We start from the raw sequence: 20,963 nt of genomic DNA, 5'->3' as shown, positions 1-20,963 counted from the left end.
TAAATTTAATTATCTTATTTAGACTAATAAAAATAAAATGGATAACAATAACATATGGATACAAGCTTTTATGTCCATAAGTCCAAATAGACCAATTAAAAATACCGATATAATAAAAATAAAACAAGTCGAGAAGAAAAAATAGTAAAGAAAGTTATTTCCCGACAATTCAAAAATAAAACTAGTTTCCAAATGGGTTAACTACAAATTAAATTACCAATTATCGTATTCACGGTAACCACTTGATAATCAAGTGTGAAGTGGATAACTTCTGAAATCATCTAAGTAGTAAGCCCTACCAATTTTAGCATGATTTATAATTATAACATGAATTTTAAAATTTGACAATATCACTTGCCAATTTTTATTTTTTGGCAAACTGAAACACCGACCAATCATGTAATAACAAAAATGTTGACGTAATTGGATATTATAATGTTCACGTTAGTGTTTTTTAGTTTGGTATTCTGATTTATTAAAAAATAAAAATTAATGATTGATACTGTTAAATTCTAAAATTTGTGCTGTAATTAAAAATCACACTAAAATTTAAGATTTAATTTAATATTAAACCTTCAGAAGATTTAATAGTTGATGTTACTTATTCATGAATGCTCTAACTTTTTCTTAAGGAATATACTATTTCTTGAATTTGTCTACCACTAACTCGGAGTTCTTGCTTTAATTGGCTATCAAATTATAGACTTTTGTAGGAATAAATAAAGGTTTAAGCCAGTGGGATGACACTCCAAAACATAATACTTTTCTTTTAATTATTTCCGAATTCTTAAGTTTTTTATCTTAAATTTTAATTACTTTTCTTCATGAAAGCATGTATTAATTTTTTATTACTAGTGTTTTTCTTATTACTAGTATGTTTATAATTAAAAGAAATTATAATTTTAGATTCCATGTTTAGTACATTGATTGCATTGGCACGTAAAATAAAAGCAGATTTGGGAACATAAAATACCACATAAAAGCAGTGAGATTTACATGAAATGATTGTAATCCATGCCAATAATACATCGTTAATTTTTTTTTTTATCAATATGAAAGAGGGAAGTATTTGTGGAAGGAATCAAATACACGACTTAATAGAATACTATTTAACGTTTATAATATTTGAACTATATCTCATCAGTATTTATTAGTCGATACATATTATTTATATACATATATTATCTATATGTAAATAATAACATTATTAAATTTTATAGTTATTTATATACACATACAAATTTATCAGTCCAATTAATGATTTAATTTGATTTTTGCTCACCTCTAGTTAAATCAGATATCCAAGAAAAATTAGATAGATCGAATTTACCACATCATCCGTAGAGTAAATCAATTATATTATAAATCTCAGTAAAATGATGATAAAATTGTAAATATATAAATTTATTAGAGAATCTTAAAGTTTGGTCGAAAATCTTGCCTTTATAATGGATGTATAGGTTATAGCGTCCTTTCTTTTCTTAAGCCATTAAACTATAAGTTTATCTCATAAATTGATTGTGTCATACATCATATTTACAATAAAAGCAATGAGCATTTGTGATAGACAATCTTTTAATTATCACTTAATTTTTTTATTATTAATTTTTTCACATGTCTAACGTACCATTGATTTGTTAAAAATGATATGGCGCAACGATTGTGTGCATTAATTTTTCTTAAATTATCCCTCAACCACTGCATTAAATAATGTATTCTATTTAATTATTATGCTTCTATTATATATATCGATACTGACATTAACATATGATGGGTGAGAAATACCTCATGCTTATTCTCTCTTTAATTAGAGAAAAACTCCAAAATTTCAAGAGATGCCCTTAATTGCTTAAAGAATAGAATAGGATTTCAACAAAACTATCCTAGATTTATATATTTTTAAAAAAATTAGATAAATTTATTAAAATAGCTAAAAAAAAGTTTAACTCTTTAAGACTTCATAATATACATCTATACTATATATAAAAGCATTAATGAGAAGGGGGCAGACACATTTACGCTAATGTCCTTTTAATTTATTAAATATAATTATTATTTATAAATTTATTGAAATAATTGGAGCTAGAGTACTAACTTAAATAAACTATTTACAATATTATGTCAAGATAATTGCGAGAGTACTAACTAAAATACATTACCTTATTTAATAATTTTATTTTAATTAATATTTAATCAATTATAATTTTAATTAAGTTAAATAATAAATTATTAATTTAATTATTATTTGATATTTTTTATTTAAATTTACCATAAATAAAATAAAATATTCCTAATTAACTAATATTTCAATAATTATTTGATATTTTATATTTAAACACATTTTGCAATTATAAAAATAATTATTAATTAAATATAAATATAATTTTTCTAGTTTATAATAAATATAATTAGTTAACAAGTCACACTACGAGCCACGTGTGAAACACGTAAAGCAGCACTAGTTTTATTAAAAGTTTCAGTATCGAATAATCTTGTATAATTCCTTGATGCTCTTAATGTAGGTTCCATATTCATCCATTAAAAAAAGTTTACAGAATTTTATAATATACTATCAAAATTTATAATGCTGTTTATTTTTATGATAAATTTTAATATACGTGATTAAATTGAAAAAACATATAAAAATAGTGAATTTTTTTAACATTGTGAAAGAATAGATATCTTTCGATTATGAAGCTTTTATAGAATTTGTACACTAGGTTAGTAATAAATCAAGTGGTTATATTTTGATCACTATGAAGGGGGCGCATGTTGAAATTTTTTATATTTTGATCCCTTAGTTTTAATAAATTTTAACTTTTACCTATTACATAAAAAACTATATTTTACCCCTTTTAAATTTAATTCACGATTACACACCATTGGATATTTAGAAAAGAAAAATTATAATTATTTTAATACCGAGAATAAAATATAAATATAGAAAAAAACGTGAGATATTTTTTGTGATTGTTCCATATTAAAATAAGAAGTACATATATTTTTATTTTTTAAAATAAATATGTAAATCTTTCGTAAAAAAAGAGCAAGCATCAATTATCCGGTAGGCTGACCCCATTTTGTACGGAGACATTGCAGATAAGATGGGCTCTAGTCTCCCAGGGCCATTCTCAATGATGTCCAACAAGTCTTACAGAAACATAAAGGGATTTTTTGAAAAGTATCATGTTTTTGCAAAGTAATTAGAAAAATACGGACGGGTAATTATATTTGGGAACAACACTTATTTACTTAAACTAATTGTATTTGTACGTGATTATTTGAAATAATTTATAACAAACACGTACTCCAATTCCCATCGGGAAACGGGATCATTTTTACTTCTTTAATTTTCTGTTGTTGCTCGCTTTAATTTTTATGCTGTCCCTGTTTCCGTTTCTACCGTTGGATTTGTAGACTTCTATTCTAATCTTTGACTTAAGGACAACTTTATGCTGCTTTTAGGAGTCAAAGTGGACTGTTGGGTGGGAAATGCTAAATGACAATTTAATATTGCAGGATTATGAATATTCATTAGTCATCAAAAGAAATTAGTTCACCCCTTCATTGTTTGGGGCTTCTGTTTTGGGATCAGGAAATAAGAGTTTCTAAATATGTCTTTTTAAATAAAAATTTAATTATTATATAAATAAAAGAGAAACTGGTCAAATAAAATTGGATGAAAGATCCCACTAATTTTATTTTCTAGTTAGCTCTAAGATTAAAATCTAACTTCTATTAACATTAAAGTAGGTGTAACTGTTTTATTAATTTTTATTTATTGTTTGCTATTATCATGATTTTGATTTAGAATTAAGAATAAGTATTACTCCTCTCTCTAATTTAAATTTTAAAATTGTATTTAGGTATTTAGATAATTAGAAATATTTTTATTTTTAAATTATAAAAAATATATAAAGACATTCATAAAAGATATTTATTATTTTTTATAAAGTATACATAAAATATATTATTATTTTCTTTTTTAAAAGAATCTATTCAAAAATATATCAAAATTAATTATTTTAAATTACAAAGTATACACAAATTATATATAAAATCTATCTATTATTTTTTATAAAATTTACACAAAATATACTGATTATTTTCTGAAAAAATAATACTAAATCTATTCAAAAGTAATTATAAAGAATACACAAAATATACATAAGATATATTATTATTGTTATTATTATTTATAAATTATACACAAAATATACATAAAGCATACTTGTTATTTTCTAAAAAAATTATCAAATCTATTCAAAAATAATCACAAAATATACATACAATATGTTTACTATTTTCTCAAAAATATACGCAAAGGATGCTTTTTTTTAAAGTACCAAATCTAATAAAAAAATATATCAACATCAATTATCTTAAAATTGAAAAGTACACACAAAGTAATTTATTATTTTAAAATTTAAAATTATACACAAAATATATTTATTATTTTAAAAATTACAAAATATACAGTATATATAACATATATTTATTATTTTAAAATTAAAAAATATACATAAAATATACACGAAAAATACACAAGGTGTATATATTATTTTAAAATAAAAAAAGTATAAATATACATAAAGTATACACGAAGAATACACAAGGTTTATTTATTATTTTAAAATAAAAAAAGTATGTACAAACTATACATAAAATATACACGAATAATAAACAATGTGTATTTATTATTTTAAAATTAAAAAATATACACAAAATATACACGAAGAATGCACAATGTGTATTTATCATTTTAAAATTAAAAAATATATGTACAAAATATACATAAAATATACACAAATAATACACAAGGTGTATTTATTATTTTAAAATGACAAAATATACACAATATATAACATAGAATATTTATATTTTTAAAATTAAAAAATATATACAAAATATACACGAAGTATACTGATTTTTTCTATAAAAAAAATACAGCTGATATACAACAATTATACGGATTGTATGCCTAAATATTTACAACCCATTCATCACATAAAGTATCCAGATTATATGCCTAAATAGTTGAAAAAAAATGATAATCAAAATTAAATCAAACACATAAAATATACAGATAGTATATAAAAAAATATTTAAAAAATATATTAAATCAATATATTAAATCAATTATACGGCTTGGTATCGCTTAACTAAAGTCTCGGGTTCGAGTCCTTGTGAATGCAGAAAATTCCCACTGGAAGACTCACCCACCATGCCAGGTGCGCGACACGGGTCGGATCTGGATTAGTCAGGGCGAAGCCTTGGAAACCGGATGGGCTTACCAAAAAAAAAAATGCAGATGGTATATAAAAAGTATACAAATGGCATACCGAAAATCTATGGATAATATACAATAAATATACAATAGTATACCAAAAATGCTTGTAATCTTCCTAAAATTTACATCAAAGAGGCTCCTGATAACATAAATCATTGACCATAATTAGAGCAAATTGTTTGCCAGTGTACTTGAGCATTATGCCGGAAGAATTGCCAAGAAAATTGTCAATATAGACATCTTTTCCAAAAGAGATATAAAATATAGAGGATCTGATAAAATGGTTGGCGGTTCCCTCAACAACTAGATCCATTTTGACCTTCAATTGTGACCGAAAAACAACGAGGTACTTAAAAAATCCCATCTGCTCAATTGTAGTAGCCATAGAAGAAGAACAAATAATTATGATTTAATCTACAAATTAAATGAAAGACCATGACCAAATCAAGAGACAAAAACCCAATTATAATTTACTGTTTTCTCATAATTCTTCTAAAGAAAATAAAAGGTGGGTAACAAACAAAATGGAACATGCATGCATGCTGCTAATAAAAAAATCAAGAATTTGGAATGTTTGGATGTTGAAGGGAACAAATAAAAGAGAACCCATTTCATGAATTGAAGGAAAATAAAGAAAACGCATATAAAGATTGAAGAATCAAGAGATTATGATACTTAACTCCGGTCACGGTGTCATCTCTGAAATTAAATGGAGGCTATTGAAACAAAGCGAATCCAATCAAAATCTTGGAGTTAAATCTGTACATGTACGGATAAACCTTGACTAACAACAACGAGTTTCTTCTAAGAACTGTAATAAAGGTCTGATCACCAGCCGACTACTCGGTTTGGAATAAACCGGAGGACGGCGGAAAGTGGAGAGCAAAATATACAGATAAGGGCAGTTTAGCAGGTTAGTGTTGTGTGAGTAAAGGAGATAAGCCATCAGAGAAAAAAACTATTGTCAGTACGTATCCAATCAAAAAAAAAGATGTCAGCACGTGTTATGGAAAATAGAAAACTTTTGCTGCAAAAAATTTAATGTGTCGGTATTTATCTAATTATTTTCAGTTTTCACGTGGTAGGTCTAATTTCCTCAAACATAAATCTCAAACTTGGGCTAAGCACACAAATCACCTAAATAGTTCAGTTGTTTTTATAAATACATAACCTATTAGAGATATGCAGAAATTTCTCAACAAAAAAAATTAAGTTTTCATAAATACTCCAAAACCAAAAACAGGGAGATTTATTATTTAAAAATTTGACAATTCTATCCTTCCTTACTAAGTATGTCATTCATCATTTTCTTAGTTGGCAAGATGAAATCCAGAGTGACCGCCGGCATTATCAGATGACGAGGCAGCGGTGGTGTCTTTGAGAGCAGCGAATCTATCCAGCAGATCGTCTTGATCAGGAGCAGTTGTTTTGGGTTTTGTGGAAGATTGAAAATTAATTGGATTTTTATCAAAAGAAGAAGGCGGTGGAGATATGAGAGTTTGTAACCGGCGATCGAGGCGATGGAAGAGATAAGAGTGAGTTGTATGTAGATCTACGGACAATCATTTAATTTTTTTTGTGCAAAATTACCCAGAATCTGAAAAGATGATTCCTAAATGTTGGAAGGGTTAATAATATGCAAGAATTAGTTCAATTGCTTTCCATTTGGCTAATCACCAAAAAAACCCTCATCTTTTAGCCTCTTTTCAGTTGCACCATGACGTTGCAATTTTGTCAGTTGCACCCTAATTCGCACCTTTGAATTTCAATTACACCATCAAAATCAAATTGGACTTTTTTTACTCGGAAAAAATTCATAAAAACCCTTATAAAATACTCGTTTGAACTCTTTTCCATATAAAAAGTTAAAAATGGATGACTTATTTTAACTTTTTTCAAATAAAAAAGAGATCAATTTAATATTTGAGGGTGAAATTGAAAACTAAAAGTGCGAATTAGGGTGTAACTAACAAAATTACAACATCAGGGTGTATTTAAAGTGGAGGGTTTTTTGGTGATTAAGCCTTTCTATTTTTATTCAGTTCTTTGGTTTAATAATTTATAGTTGTACAACAATTTTTTTCTAAATCTAAAATGAATTTCACAGTAATATTGACATTACTTTGCAGGAATTTTTTATTGAATTTCGGTTTATGATTACCAAACCAAAACATGACAAATCAAGGAGGGAGCAACTTGACTTTGAAATCATGGCCTCTAACAGTAAGTTTTGCCTGATATTAGTGTTGAATTACAATTTAGAATAAATCAATATAACCTGGGGCAAATTTTAGGGAGTGATGTGCTTCTTCAACATCAAAGATTGATGCAATCTCCTCGGCTGCTCATGAGTAAATATCAGCTACAACAACAACAACTGACTTTTCAGACGCAACAAAACTTAGACATCATAATCTATTAATAATTTGAAACTTAAAAAACTGGGCATGTTTCTTAATAACAAGAATATGGGTCTTGGGAAGGATATCTCCTTAAATTCTAGTGACATGCTAAGGAATTTTGGATCAGCAATGTAAGATAAACCAGTAAATGTATATTTTAAATTTTTAGTTGACATTTGGTTGATTTTTCTGTTGACGTTTGATTGATCTTTAAAATTTGGTAAATTGTAAATAAAAGCTTCAACATAAAGCGAAATAGACAATAAATAATAGAATAGCTATTTTTTTTAGAAGAATATTTCACAAAATCACGGAATGATGCAATGGTTATGGTGTATGCTTCAAATATTAATATTTGTTTTGTTGGTATATTTTTTTGATTTGTTTACCTAATATAAAAATTGATTTGTTAACCTCGTAAAATTACATGGATAAAATGAATATGAAATATATTTAAAATCATTCAGAAATAAATTTGGCATAAATTATCTCTTTGATATTTTATAGTAAGAATTTTTTATTATATATAAACCAAAAATTAAATTTAAGTTCAGTTGATCTTTAGTTGACATTCTGTTGATCTGCAGTTGACATACAATTGATTTATGGTTGACATTTGGTTATGGATCATAAATGAATTATACTATTCAAAATACATAACACAGCTTCGTCTAAACTCAAATACAAATAATTATTAAAAAGTTGGTAGTAAAATTTAAAATTAAATATTTAATTGTATTTGAACGGATTTGATGTTTTTAATCCGCCTGATCTATATAAGCCTGATATAATTGAATCTTATGTATAGTTATAATTGTCTCTGTAACAACCTTCTGATTTGATATGCAAGTCCCAGATTGATCCCTTCATTCCTATTATAAAAACAAAATTCAATTTTTAATTATTAAAATACATATTAAATTTTAACAGATATCAGTGTAAATCACTGACAACGCACCACTAACGATATGGTGATTATTTCAAATAACCGATGTGCCTCGTCATTTTAGAACACAACTCTCATCTACCGACAAAATTTAATCTTTTTAATTTAAACAATCAATACATGTTTAAAATAGAACTCACATATTTATACATATAAAAGATATGTTGTAAAATAATGTGGCTCGTGTGATGATTTTTCCTAATAACAATAACGTAAGTTTAGCATAGTCAGTGTTAGCTTACATTTGCTGGACATTGGTTTCTGTGCACATCTAAAATTCGCTTCCATCACCAATAGACGCTGTTTTTTAATTCATAATAAAAAGAAAATATAAGGTTACAAGAAGATTGAATAAAATATAGGCAAAAATACTGAAAACTCCCCCACCTTTGAATTTTTTTTCAATTCCACCACCACCTAAGAGAATTTTCAATTGCATCCTATTTAGGGTTTTCAGATTTCATTTGTACCCCCAAAATAAAAAAAATTGATAATTTAATGATAAAATTATTAAAACCAACTAAATAGAGGGATTGTATCATTATTTTTTCCATCTAAAAAAAACAAATAAATTAGTTTATGAAGGATTAATTTAAACTTTTTTCTAAATAAAAAGAGGTCATTTTAGTCAATTGGGGTACAGACGAAAACTGAAAATCCTCAATAGGGTGTAATTGAAAATTCTCCTACGTGGTGGTGCAATTGAAAACAAAGTCAAAGATGGGGGTTTTTAAGTATTTTTGCCTAAAATATAAAACAAACAGAAGATAATCAAGATAGGTACTGTGAACTTAAGAGGAAATTAGAATTTAATAACTAAAAGGGTTCATAGCCAAAAAAAAAATGTTTGACCTTTAACGAAATCCATAATTTAAATAATCATATCTTTTTAATTTTTTGAAAATATCATAGTACTAATTTTTTGTAATGTCACGCATAACTTTTCAATTCTTTGCAATGTTATGCACGACCTTTCAATTTTGACAATGTCAATACATATGACCTTTTAATTTTCTATAATTTCATCAATCCATATAAGCTTCAGATAGGAATGTCAATTTTACAATGTCAATGCATATGACCTTTTAATTTTCTATAATTTCATCAATCCATATAAGCTTCAGATAGGAATGTCAAAATAAGTTGACGGTTGTTCATGCCGTGTTGACCCATTTTATTAATACAATTAGGATCAACACGAATACGACTCATTTAGCGGCTCGTGCCAAAATTTTCAACTCTAACATGACACATTAACGCATTAAGATAAACGCATAACACGACTAACACAAATAACACAATCCATTTAACCTAAAGATGTTTAAAGTTTAAACATAATTTTAACCTCAAACTTATTAATCCATACTCAAATTATATAATTTTAATATAATTAATTTTACTTACATATTAGATATTTTTAATCTATTAAGTAATTTATTTTTGTATTTTATGAAATTCTAACCCTACTACTTTTAGGCAGATTTGCCAGTCAATTCATGACACGATCCATTTATTTGGTGTCATAAACGGGTTGACACGTTTTTGACACAAATCCGCTGAGCTTAATACGGATTTGCCAAATTTATGTGTTTGGTGAATCTGTTAATCATGTCATCATCCATTTTAGCAACCCTAACTTCAAATGATTGGGTTGTATGAAATTTTATAAACTTGAAAGGTCGTGCACGACACTGTAAAAACTAAAAAGATATAATTAAATTGTAAATTTTGCTACAACTCAGGCATTTTTTAGTAATTAACCTAACTAAAGTAGTTGATTGATTATCTGCAACAGGTAGTGACATGCAATTCAGTAATATGATATGGAATCTAACCACCAAAACTGTGGGGGAACGTATACTCTGATCCAAATTTCTATCCTCAGGTGCAATTTAGATTCTCAATATTCAATCTCTAACATAGTGAATTACGAACAAACTACTCAACTACAAAAACCCAACTACAGTAGGGAACCAGGATACGGCTCCAGATTTACTTAAGCTTCCTAAACAGAAAAAACCCAATGCAGAGTTCAGGTGAGTGTTGCCAACTTATACAGCAATCAATAAACACAAGCATATGAAGAGTACATACTTGCTTCCAGGAAAGATGGTTACCATTCATTGGGTTCTGGGAGTTAAACATTGACAGCATCTCGACAGTCTTCTATTTAAGGAGTTGAAGATGTTGAAACTTCTAAACTGCCTCTTGCTAAAACATGCTGAGATTATTAGCCCATCCTGAATCAAGAAGACAAGGAAAAAATCCACCAAGTGCATAGTATATTTTCATGACACAGACTTTACTGGAGATGCAGAGTTATTACTGCATCGACATTACAACTTGAAACTTGTTATGCGTAATGAATCAATGTTAGCCTTGCAGATGCTCCAAAGGCTCCTCATATGTAAAACAAGTACAATATCAATTTCAGTTTCAAATAAGCAATCCTTGAGGCAACTCAAGAAAATTGTAAACTTCGTGTTTTTGGTTTCAGGAGACAAACCAATGGCCACCATAGTGATGCAAGACTATGAGCCGAGGGAGAATATTTCTCTGAGATTAGTTGATTTTGACATCATATACTAATGGCCACCACAGCGATGCAATACCATGACCACAGTGATGTGATTGTTGGAGATCTCCAAACTGCAGCTTCAGAACAACAACTAAGCAGAAACAGAAAAGTGTGCACTTGTGAAGGATGACTTTGATCTACATGACTATAAACACCTATGAGGTTTTCAATACCTCCATGATCTCCATCAACCAACCATTATGCAGCACATTTTGATCTCTGGACAAAAAGTTCTGATATCTCTTTGATCCCCATGGCGAAAGAGATAAATGACACATCTTTATATCCTCAGAAAGAAGAAGAAACGGTAAGGCTCCAATTGGATGAGTTTTCTAGGTAGTTGCCAATTCCCATGGATACATATTACATATCATATTAGGAAATGAACTCTTCTGTTCTGTCTTGTTCATGACAGATTGACAGGTATACCTTCACTTTCATCACAGTGATCTACAGCTTATCCAATTAAATCATTTACAATCATATAAAAGTACTGCAAACAGATAAAGAAGGAAAGAAATGTCAAAACAAATCGTCAGCCATTGTTGTCTTGTTTCGGTCCCCTTTATAGTTCTGCAGTATACTAGCAAGTGAACAGAGCAAATATCAAATTGAAGTACATACACATAAATATTATTAAGCAAACCGAATCACCAAGGCTTTCAAACGGTTGGGAAGGTTAGACTTCCAATGTTCAAATTACTAAAAAACCAGGAACCACCAAGGGATCCTTGTACTGATAAAACAGAGAATACAAGTATAAAACCAAGCTACGGTTCCAATTTCTAAGTCCATTAAGTCATAAAAAAAACAGAGGAAAGCATCTGCTCTACATCCATTAACATATGAAAAAACATTATGTATGTAATGTAAGGAATCTATGTTCTGTTTCATGAATGTTTAAGCTTCAAAGAGTAATGTCCTCCAACAATTTGTAGTGTCTTTAAATTACAATAAATTCCAACAAGTTGCCATGCTGTAGGTCAAGCCATCCTAAACATATATGCCCTCATCTTAGGGATACCAAAGACAAAAAAAGGATCGGCACTGTTTGTGGCTTTTCCATCAGGTCAGGTAATATTTGCTGACGTCGCTATATTAATTTTTGACATGACAATTTGTACTCTGAAAACAGAAACGAAAGAGAAGAGCAACAGTTTCGTCTACAGATCAAGAAACAAGCACATGTAAGTTGCCTATGTCACTTTAACATTTTAGTTGTATTATCATTTCCTTATATTTAAAGCCCCATAATGTTTGCATAATCAGCGACTAATGCCAACTTTTTCTTATGAATTCTACCCCTCAAAATCTTTATTTAAAGATGACACTTTCCTTTTCCCCACATTTAGATGCCAAATCTGGAAACTATGACACTGGCTTAATAACTGTATATGTGTACTATAATAACTTCCCCACATACTTGACATAAAATTTCAGACATTATCTCACAGTGCAAGCCCCGGAAAAGTAAATGTTTCCGAAACATTCATCAACAAACAGTCATTATGGCCTGAAGATATTTCCACTGGACCAACTCCCATAATATCACCATATGAATTACAAGGAAAGTATTGTTAAACATAGTAAAGCTGCAATCCAGATATTCCAGTTTTCATCAACATGATTACTGAAACCATAGAAAACCACTCTGCCAATGTAGTCAACATTATTTTATAAATTTTTCACTACCTGACTTTAACATAAGAACCATATACTGAATTAATTAAAAGCCCAACACATGAGAACACAGATATAAGAATAGTTTTATAGCATAATAAACCCTATAACAAGTTTGAACCGTATAAGAATAGAACTTATGATGTACTCAAACCACATTCATATGCTATCATAAAAGCAAAAGAAAGACATTTTGTTTACATCAATAAAAGCAAAAGAAAGACATTTTGTTTACATCAATAAAAGCAAAAGAAAGACATTTTGTTTACATCAATAAATGGATAGCAAATGAAACTATTACTGAGTACTCGGTGCTCTTTTCATTTTTCTTACTGTTGCTTGCCTCGTCAGCTATCAAAATCGTGCCGCGACAAATTCAACCTTATTCTTAATTTAAATGCAACGCTTATATTACTATTTTTTACATGCAAAAGGATGCTGGTTTCTGAACTCAACAGACTGAACAAAGTAAAATGCAAGGCAATCAAGGAGCATTACATGCAATTGCCAACATTTTGCTTATCATATCATTGATAACCCAAGAACAAAACGTTGCAAAAGATAATAACACAATCATTTCCTCAAATTCAAACACTGAATTCTTTTACAAGTAAAATGCAAATACATCCTGACAGACTCAAATAAAAGAACTAAAGTTACTAAACATACCAATTCAAGGCAATGCAGTGAGTCTAGCCTCGAAAACAAACCCTCTCCAAAGCCCATCACCGCTACCACCGCCACCAGGTGCTCCCTCAATCCACCTCCAACAGTCTTCATCTTCGTCTCCACAATCAATCCAAAGCGCTAACTTCCCCAATCTCTTCGCTGAAAAGCATACTCTATCACCGCCACCAAATACCTTCAATTTAGTAGACTCCTGAAAACACCTATACATTTCCACAGGCATTCTACCCGCCTCTTCCCATTCTAACCTGTCCAAATCCAACCTCAGTATCAAAATCGTAGAACAGGAAGGATTCAGAGAAAACGTCGACTTCAATCCTCCAATCATTAACAACCTATTCCCATGGCCACGCACTAAACGCGGCCGTTTAATAATGTCAAACAAATCAGCCCATTCATGCTTCTCCAAGCACATCCAGTGGTTGTGATTATGATTATTATTGTTATTAAGACTCGAAAGTTGGCATCTGAATAGCTTCCACTGCGATCTCCATGGCGATCCGACGTCGCATAAAGCAAAAACCGAATCTGAAACTAAAACCGGACTTCTAGGTTTTGACGGCAAATTGGCAGAGAAACTTAGCCATGACTTAGGATTCCTATCAGATAGAAATAAAAAAGCGAGTTCAGTCAATACCATGACTCGGTTTGCCGAGTCAACCAGAACAGCTCCGTGCTTTGACCAGGCAGAACCGAGCTGTGGCAACACTTTGAATTGGCTGGTCAACGGGTTACAGACGACGAGTGACTTGCCCTCAGACGAGTTAACCGAGTCGCGGTGGTTGTCACACCAGAAATAAACAAGTCCAGTAGCTGAAGCAACAGGATGTGGAGCAGACCTGAAGGGTAAAAAGCTCAGATTAAATCTAAGCCATTGATTCTGATCAGGATCGTACACGTGGAGCGATGTTTGGGACGAAAGGTGTCGGTGGTGGTGATGTGGCGGCGGACGGAGAGCGAGAAAACGGAGAGGAGGCGTAAGGGAGATAAGGTGAATAAAAGAAGGAGAAGCTAACATACGATTGAAGAATTTGCAAACGGATTTGCAGATCATAATCTGACGGAGTGGGAGTGATGAGAAGATCTGATGGAGTGTGTCTTGTGGTAATTTGTAGATTGGTGATGCTTCCATTTCCGGTTATCGGTGGGCCGCCGATGTAGCAAATCACGTCAAAACAAAAAATAAGGCGACGGCGGAGAAGAAGAAGAAGAAAGAGCCGTAGTTTGTTTGGGTGTTACCTGTACAGCTGTTAGCCGATAGCAGTTTGTATATTACTGAAATGGAAAGCCCATGGTAAGGTCCGTCTATTATTATCATTATTTATAAAACTTATTCTCTGAGAATCAATTTGATTTTAATCAATCAAGTATTTTAGTTTGGCAAAAAAGAATTTTATATTTTAGTTTGAACAAAGGATCAATTCATCCCCTCAACTTAGCTCGAAATATGAAATGAGTCATTTTGGAGGATTTTGGGTCAAATGAACCGATAAATTAGTAAAACCGGATCAATTCAACCCGCAACTTAATAAAACCAAATTAAATTCATCCTTCTGACACAAAAAAGAAGAATGGACTACCTAATTACAAACAATTAATACTAACTAAATATAATTAAAATTCTAATTACTTAATTATTCTAATTAAACAGATAAACCCTAATTAGAAATATATCTTCTCTACCTCACCATCATCGCTGGTCCTCTACCTCCACCATCATGAAAGGTCAAAAATCTATATCAAAAACAACAATTGATTCAAAAAAAAACATTCATAATTCACAAGGTTCCATCTAAACATTCAAAATCTATATCAAAACGACTGTCGGTCCTCTGTTTCGTTGTTCTCAGACGAGAACAGCGGATTTTTTGTCAGACGAGAACAGATTAGTCTGTTTTCAGACGAGAACAGATACGAATGAGAATAGTTCCGTTGTAGGCGCACCGGTAATGGCGGAAAAGAAGAAGAAGAAGAAGAAAAAGAAGAAAAAGGAAGAAAATGAAGATCTGGTAGAAGGGAAGTAGAATGAGAAAAGAAGAAGGAAGAAAAAGGAAATTTTTGTCCCTAAATTTTTATTAAAAATATAAATTGATTTTTAAAAATTTAAAATATAATAAATTAAATTAAAATTTAAAAATTATTAAGTATTATTTCATAAATTAAAAAGAATATTGAGTACTATTTTAAATTTTTATCCTTCAAATTCAGAGAGTGTGTTACCCTCTTTGAAGGAGGGTGCAATTTGTTCGATTTTGCCAAATTGCGGATCTGGTTGATCCAAAACTATTTAAAAAGATTTTTTTTATATTTCGTCCCAAGTTGAGGGGGTGAACTGATCCTTTATTCATTTAGTTTTCAAAGTGTTGCCACTTACCACAGCTCTGTGCTCTCAGTTTCAGCTATTTTTCATTCCCAAAATTATTAACATTACCAATATAAATTACTATAATTATGATAAGATTTGTTATTTAAATTATCATTAAAATTACAGGGATAGAAGGATAGCACCATTAATGCTACAGTTATCGTCCTACCTTTTTACTATTGCTACAATTAAAATTTAAGAAGTTTAGAAATTGTTTTTATATTTTTGCATATTAAATAATTAAATTACTTATTTTTATATATTTAAATACTATAAATAAATAAAATTTAAATAGTGAAATATAATAGAAAAATTACAAGATAGGTGTGATAATAATATATCTAAATATGAATGGTGTCATAATGAATTTCGCAAAAACTAAAAGATGAGTTAGTATATTTCACTAAAATACAAGAAGTTTTTAATAATTTATCCTAATTTTTAAATTTCAAATCTAATTTTGTTTTTATATATTTTTACAATTTTTCATTTTTTTACTTCCACCAAGATTTGAATTCAAAATTATTTAAACTTGAGAAAATAACAAGAAAGCCATAATAATTACCCACTTTTTCACATAATACAACTTTAATTTATTTGTTTACTTTCTTACAATTATTCTTTCATAAAATACCATCTTTCATTATTATTTTCAACCACCACCACCTTCTTTCCAAGACAACATGTGTCTACCAAATCACATATGTGTTTACCAATTTCTTTTTCTCCACGTCATTTTCATCCTTTGCCTTCTCTTTCATCTTTCATTTTTTTTTTGAAATTGCAGGTGAAAAAAAGAAGAAGGAAAACACCATAACACAACCAAACAATAAAAAAGATGAGCCAGCAGCTCTTTGAACTCAACAATGGAACCATTCATCTCCATCTCACCAACTATGGTGCCACCATCACTTCCCTCTTTGTTCCCGATAACCAAGGTTGCTTTTAACAATTCAATGAATTTTGTTTCTTGATTGATTTCGCATTACAGGGAAGCTTGATGATATTGTTCTCGGGTTTGATTCAATCGAAGCCGATATGGTCAGTTTTATCTATTCTATCAATGATCCTAATCAAAAACGAAATCAAAATTAGGCATTCAGTATGAAATTTTCATCTTTTGGATTGCCATGGTCTTAATGAAATTTAACTGTGAGCAGAGATTGTGAGCGGAGATGTTGAGTTGCTCGTCATGGTGGCTCGCTCTATCGCTTCAACTGTTTGGTTTTGGCTAAGATGTTGCTCTGTGATGTTGAATTTAGCCCTCTTGATGAAATTATTGTTAGATTATTTGAGATAATTAGCTTGAATGGTGTCGTGGTGTAGTTGGTTATCACGTCAGTCTAACACCTGCAATTTCACATATGTGTCTACCAAATCACATATGTGTTTACCAATTCTTTATATTTATTGTTTTATATATATATAACCCTTAATTTGCTAGTGAATATTTTTGATACATATTTGGATACATATTCGATACATATTTGATACATCTCTGATATACAATTTAGATCGTTTAGACATTTTTTTTATTTTTTTATCGATTTTATTAAATCAACCGACTAATCAGATCCGTTTGTTATTATATTTTAAAAAATGGATACATCTCCGATACATATTTTATTTAATTCTAATCGACTATATTTAATTGTAACTCGAATATATTTTTAATACATCTCTGATACACAATTTATACATTATAGATACATATTTGATACATTAATTGAATTAACTGACTAATTTAATTGGTTCGTTTTTAAATTTAAAAAAGCTTATAATTAATATTATTATATTTATTGTTTTATATATATTTGATCAGTTTGTTTTCATTATTTGACTGAAAGTCCCAAGGTGGAACAAATGAGAAAGACGAGTATAAGTGAAAAATATTCGATAAATATTTGATACATCTCCGATATATATTTAATGCATCTTGGATACATACGTGATACATTTTCGATACATAATTTATACGTGGTATTTATAAAAAAAATATTAAACATGATAGATATATTTTTTAAATGTACTTAATAGATACATCACTGATACATAATTTATACACGATAGATATATTTTTAAATATATTTAAATATATACATGATAGATACATTTTTACTAAATTTATACACGATATATATATTTAAATAGATACATGATATATACAGTTTTATTACACTTATTTTTTACACTTATTTGATACATTTTGCGACGTATCAAATTTTTTATTACATGTATTATATATTTATTTTAATATATGTTTGATACATATTCGATACATAATTTATACATGAGAAATATATTATTCATGCATTAGACCCGTGTTCGGTATGTATGAACAATATATTCGATAATAATTAATAAAATTATTTTTAGTACATATTTGATAAATCTTCGATACATAATTTATACATGAAAAATATATTATTCATGCATCGGACCCGTGTCCGATATATATCAATATTATATTTGTTTGATACATCATTGATACACAATTATTTATTGTTAGTTAATTAAACTAATTTTTTACTTTTTGTAAATATTATTTTGAATAGTTTTGTGGATTATTTTTATATTTGTAAATGTACAGAAATAATAAAATACTATAAATAATCAGTATATATTTTTAAAAAATAAATAGATTACTATCAATTTTTTTTTTGAAATGATGTCTCAGAGATGTATCAGAGATGTATCAGAGATGTATCATATGATATTACAAAACTGTGTCTATAATTTGTTGATGCTTGCTTGCTATAGGTGCTGACGCGCTGACGCGCTCTGACGTGCTGACGCGTTATGACGCGCGCTGACGCGCTCTGACACGAAAATCACATGTGCTAGTTGTTGTGTTTCCTTTTTATTAAGATGGTATTATGCTTGCCATGTGTCACCTATTTAATGGAATGGTGTTTGTTGTAAACTTTTTTGCTTTTGTGGTAGAAATGATAAATAAGGGAGTTAGGTGACAATGTGTGAAATGTTGAGTTATTTTTGTGGTATTTTTGTGATCTTCTCTTTAAACTTTGAAGATGGACTGTTAATTTTCAATTTAAAAAATTAATCTGTAATCAGTTAGTCCGACGAATCTATTAAAAAATCTTCTTTGATTTTTATTGTTTTTATAATTTTAAAAAAATATTTATTTATCCATTTGATAAATATAATTGTCAATCAAAAAAAAGTATAATTGTCAATCAAACCGGTCTAAATCAGCCAAAGTCAAATCTGCATAATTCCTTATTTTTTATTTCTTCCAGGTCGGACCGACATCCAGTTCTAAATTTGAACCAATCAAACTGAATCATTTCCTGCTCATCATATGAATTATTGGATTTTATTTTATTTAATTTAATTAAGACAAAAGGTCCAAATTGGCCCATGTGGTTGAAGCTCATGAATATTTAGACTCTTATAGTGGGTTGCGTTTTACTTAGACCCCTACAGTCATAAAAATGGTACTCCCTCCAGTTTTTTTAATTGTTCATTTAGCCATTTTTATTTATCTATAAATACTTGTTTATTTAAAGATTCAAGGTGATTTTAATCTTTATCTTCCAAATTTAAGACAAAAAGAGCAATATTTTGATATATACAATTTTGCCTAAATGGACAACAACAACAAAAACGGAGCGAGTATAAAAAGACTTCAATGTTGACGCCATTAGAAATTCCGTTTCTTTAAAGTAAAAAAATACATATAGGCCCCTTGAAATAAAAAAACAAAACATTTAACATCTTATAGAATAAAAGTATATTTTTTAAAAATATTATTTTAATTGACTATGATTATTATATATAAAATTATTCTAAATTAATGATTATTTTTTCCGGTTTAATAATTAATAGCCGATTTGAATTTTTTTCGGTTTAACATATTTATGTATTTTTTTATGTCTTATTTTTTCCGTGTCGTTCTACCCACATGTTTGGTGAGTCTTCTCTTTTTTATACAATTCTTTCTTTATTTTGAGAATTTTTATTTTTTTTGTCGTTTTTTTGAATATGAGTCTTTCAGACTCCTCCACAAAATACATTGATATCAGAGGTATTTATGTCCATTTTTAAAATCTAGGCATCCATAGCTTTTTTATTTATTTTTGCTATTTTCTTGAGCGATCCGCAACAACTGCTTTTTTGGACTATGCTCTACTTTGAAGCATCACCAAAATCATTAAATTAAGAAAAATATAAATAAGTTACATGAAACCATTAAATTTAATAAAAAAATATATTTTTATTTATATTTATGTTAAAAATAATTTACGGACTAAGCTAAAATTTAATTTTTTAGTTATCTAGCACTAAAAATGGACGGAAGGATTAAAATTTAATAATGAAAAACCATATACTGTATTTTCAAATAGAAGGATAAAACTGAAAATTATATCATATATCAAGGGTATCAAAATAATTTGCTTAAAATAAAATTGTATGAGAATATACATTAACCAATAACCATGTACAAGAGAATGTAATTTTCATTACTACAGTACGAGAATTAAATAAGTTTCATTTTTCATTTTTTATAAATATGTGGGCAAGTTTTATTTATACATTATTTTAATTAATAAATGGAAAAATCATTAAAACAAGGGAAAAGCTACAAAAATATCCTAATGTTGTCACCGGAGTGTAAAAATTACCTAATAGTTTTTTAGGCGCATAAATAATTTTAATATTATCACCAAGGTACAAAAATAATTTTAATGTTTTTAAAAATGGGACTTAGACTTTTTGTTAGATGGAGTTAAATTTCATCTTTAAATTTTGGGCCCTTTGTTTTTTTTTTCTTAAAGGCTAAAACTTCCATTGATGAAATGAAAATTATATAAAAAAATAGTTCCTCAATAAATTCAAAGAACTAATCTCAAATAATGATGAGAGCTATTTGATACAGTCACCAAATAGAGCTTTTTCAACTATCAAAAGGTTACCCAAATACATAAATATTGAGACTACAATCTTGAAATCGCTTGATTTTTAAAACTTTTCAAGTCCTATCTTCAATATAG

The 20,963-nt window shown here is 28.8% G+C and overlaps 1 protein-coding gene and 1 long non-coding RNA gene across 2 annotated transcripts; one reads left to right on the top strand and one right to left on the bottom strand.

The window, feature by feature from the left end:
- Positions 1–6,420: 6,420 nt before the first annotated feature.
- On the top strand, positions 6,421–7,888 carry LOC126683257 (uncharacterized). Its single transcript, XR_007641663.2, has 3 exons — positions 6,421–6,825; positions 7,420–7,513; positions 7,585–7,888. It is a non-coding gene; the product is annotated as an uncharacterized LOC126683257 (long non-coding RNA).
- A 5,507-nt stretch (positions 7,889–13,395) lies between these two features.
- On the bottom strand, positions 13,396–14,899 carry LOC126683236 (SKP1-interacting partner 15). The gene has a single exon (XM_050379089.1). It carries the CDS (start codon positions 14,713–14,715, stop codon positions 13,570–13,572), a length of 1,146 nt encoding a protein of 381 aa, XP_050235046.1. The 5' UTR covers positions 14,716–14,899; the 3' UTR covers positions 13,396–13,569.
- Between the last annotated feature and the right edge of the window lie 6,064 nt (positions 14,900–20,963).

Source organism: Mercurialis annua, linkage group LG1-X (genome assembly GCF_937616625.2).
Source record: "Mercurialis annua linkage group LG1-X, ddMerAnnu1.2, whole genome shotgun sequence".
NCBI classification, from domain to species: domain Eukaryota; kingdom Viridiplantae; phylum Streptophyta; class Magnoliopsida; order Malpighiales; family Euphorbiaceae; genus Mercurialis; species Mercurialis annua.
Note: the sequence above shows the minus strand (reverse complement) of the source record. Positions and strands in the feature narration are given on the sequence as shown.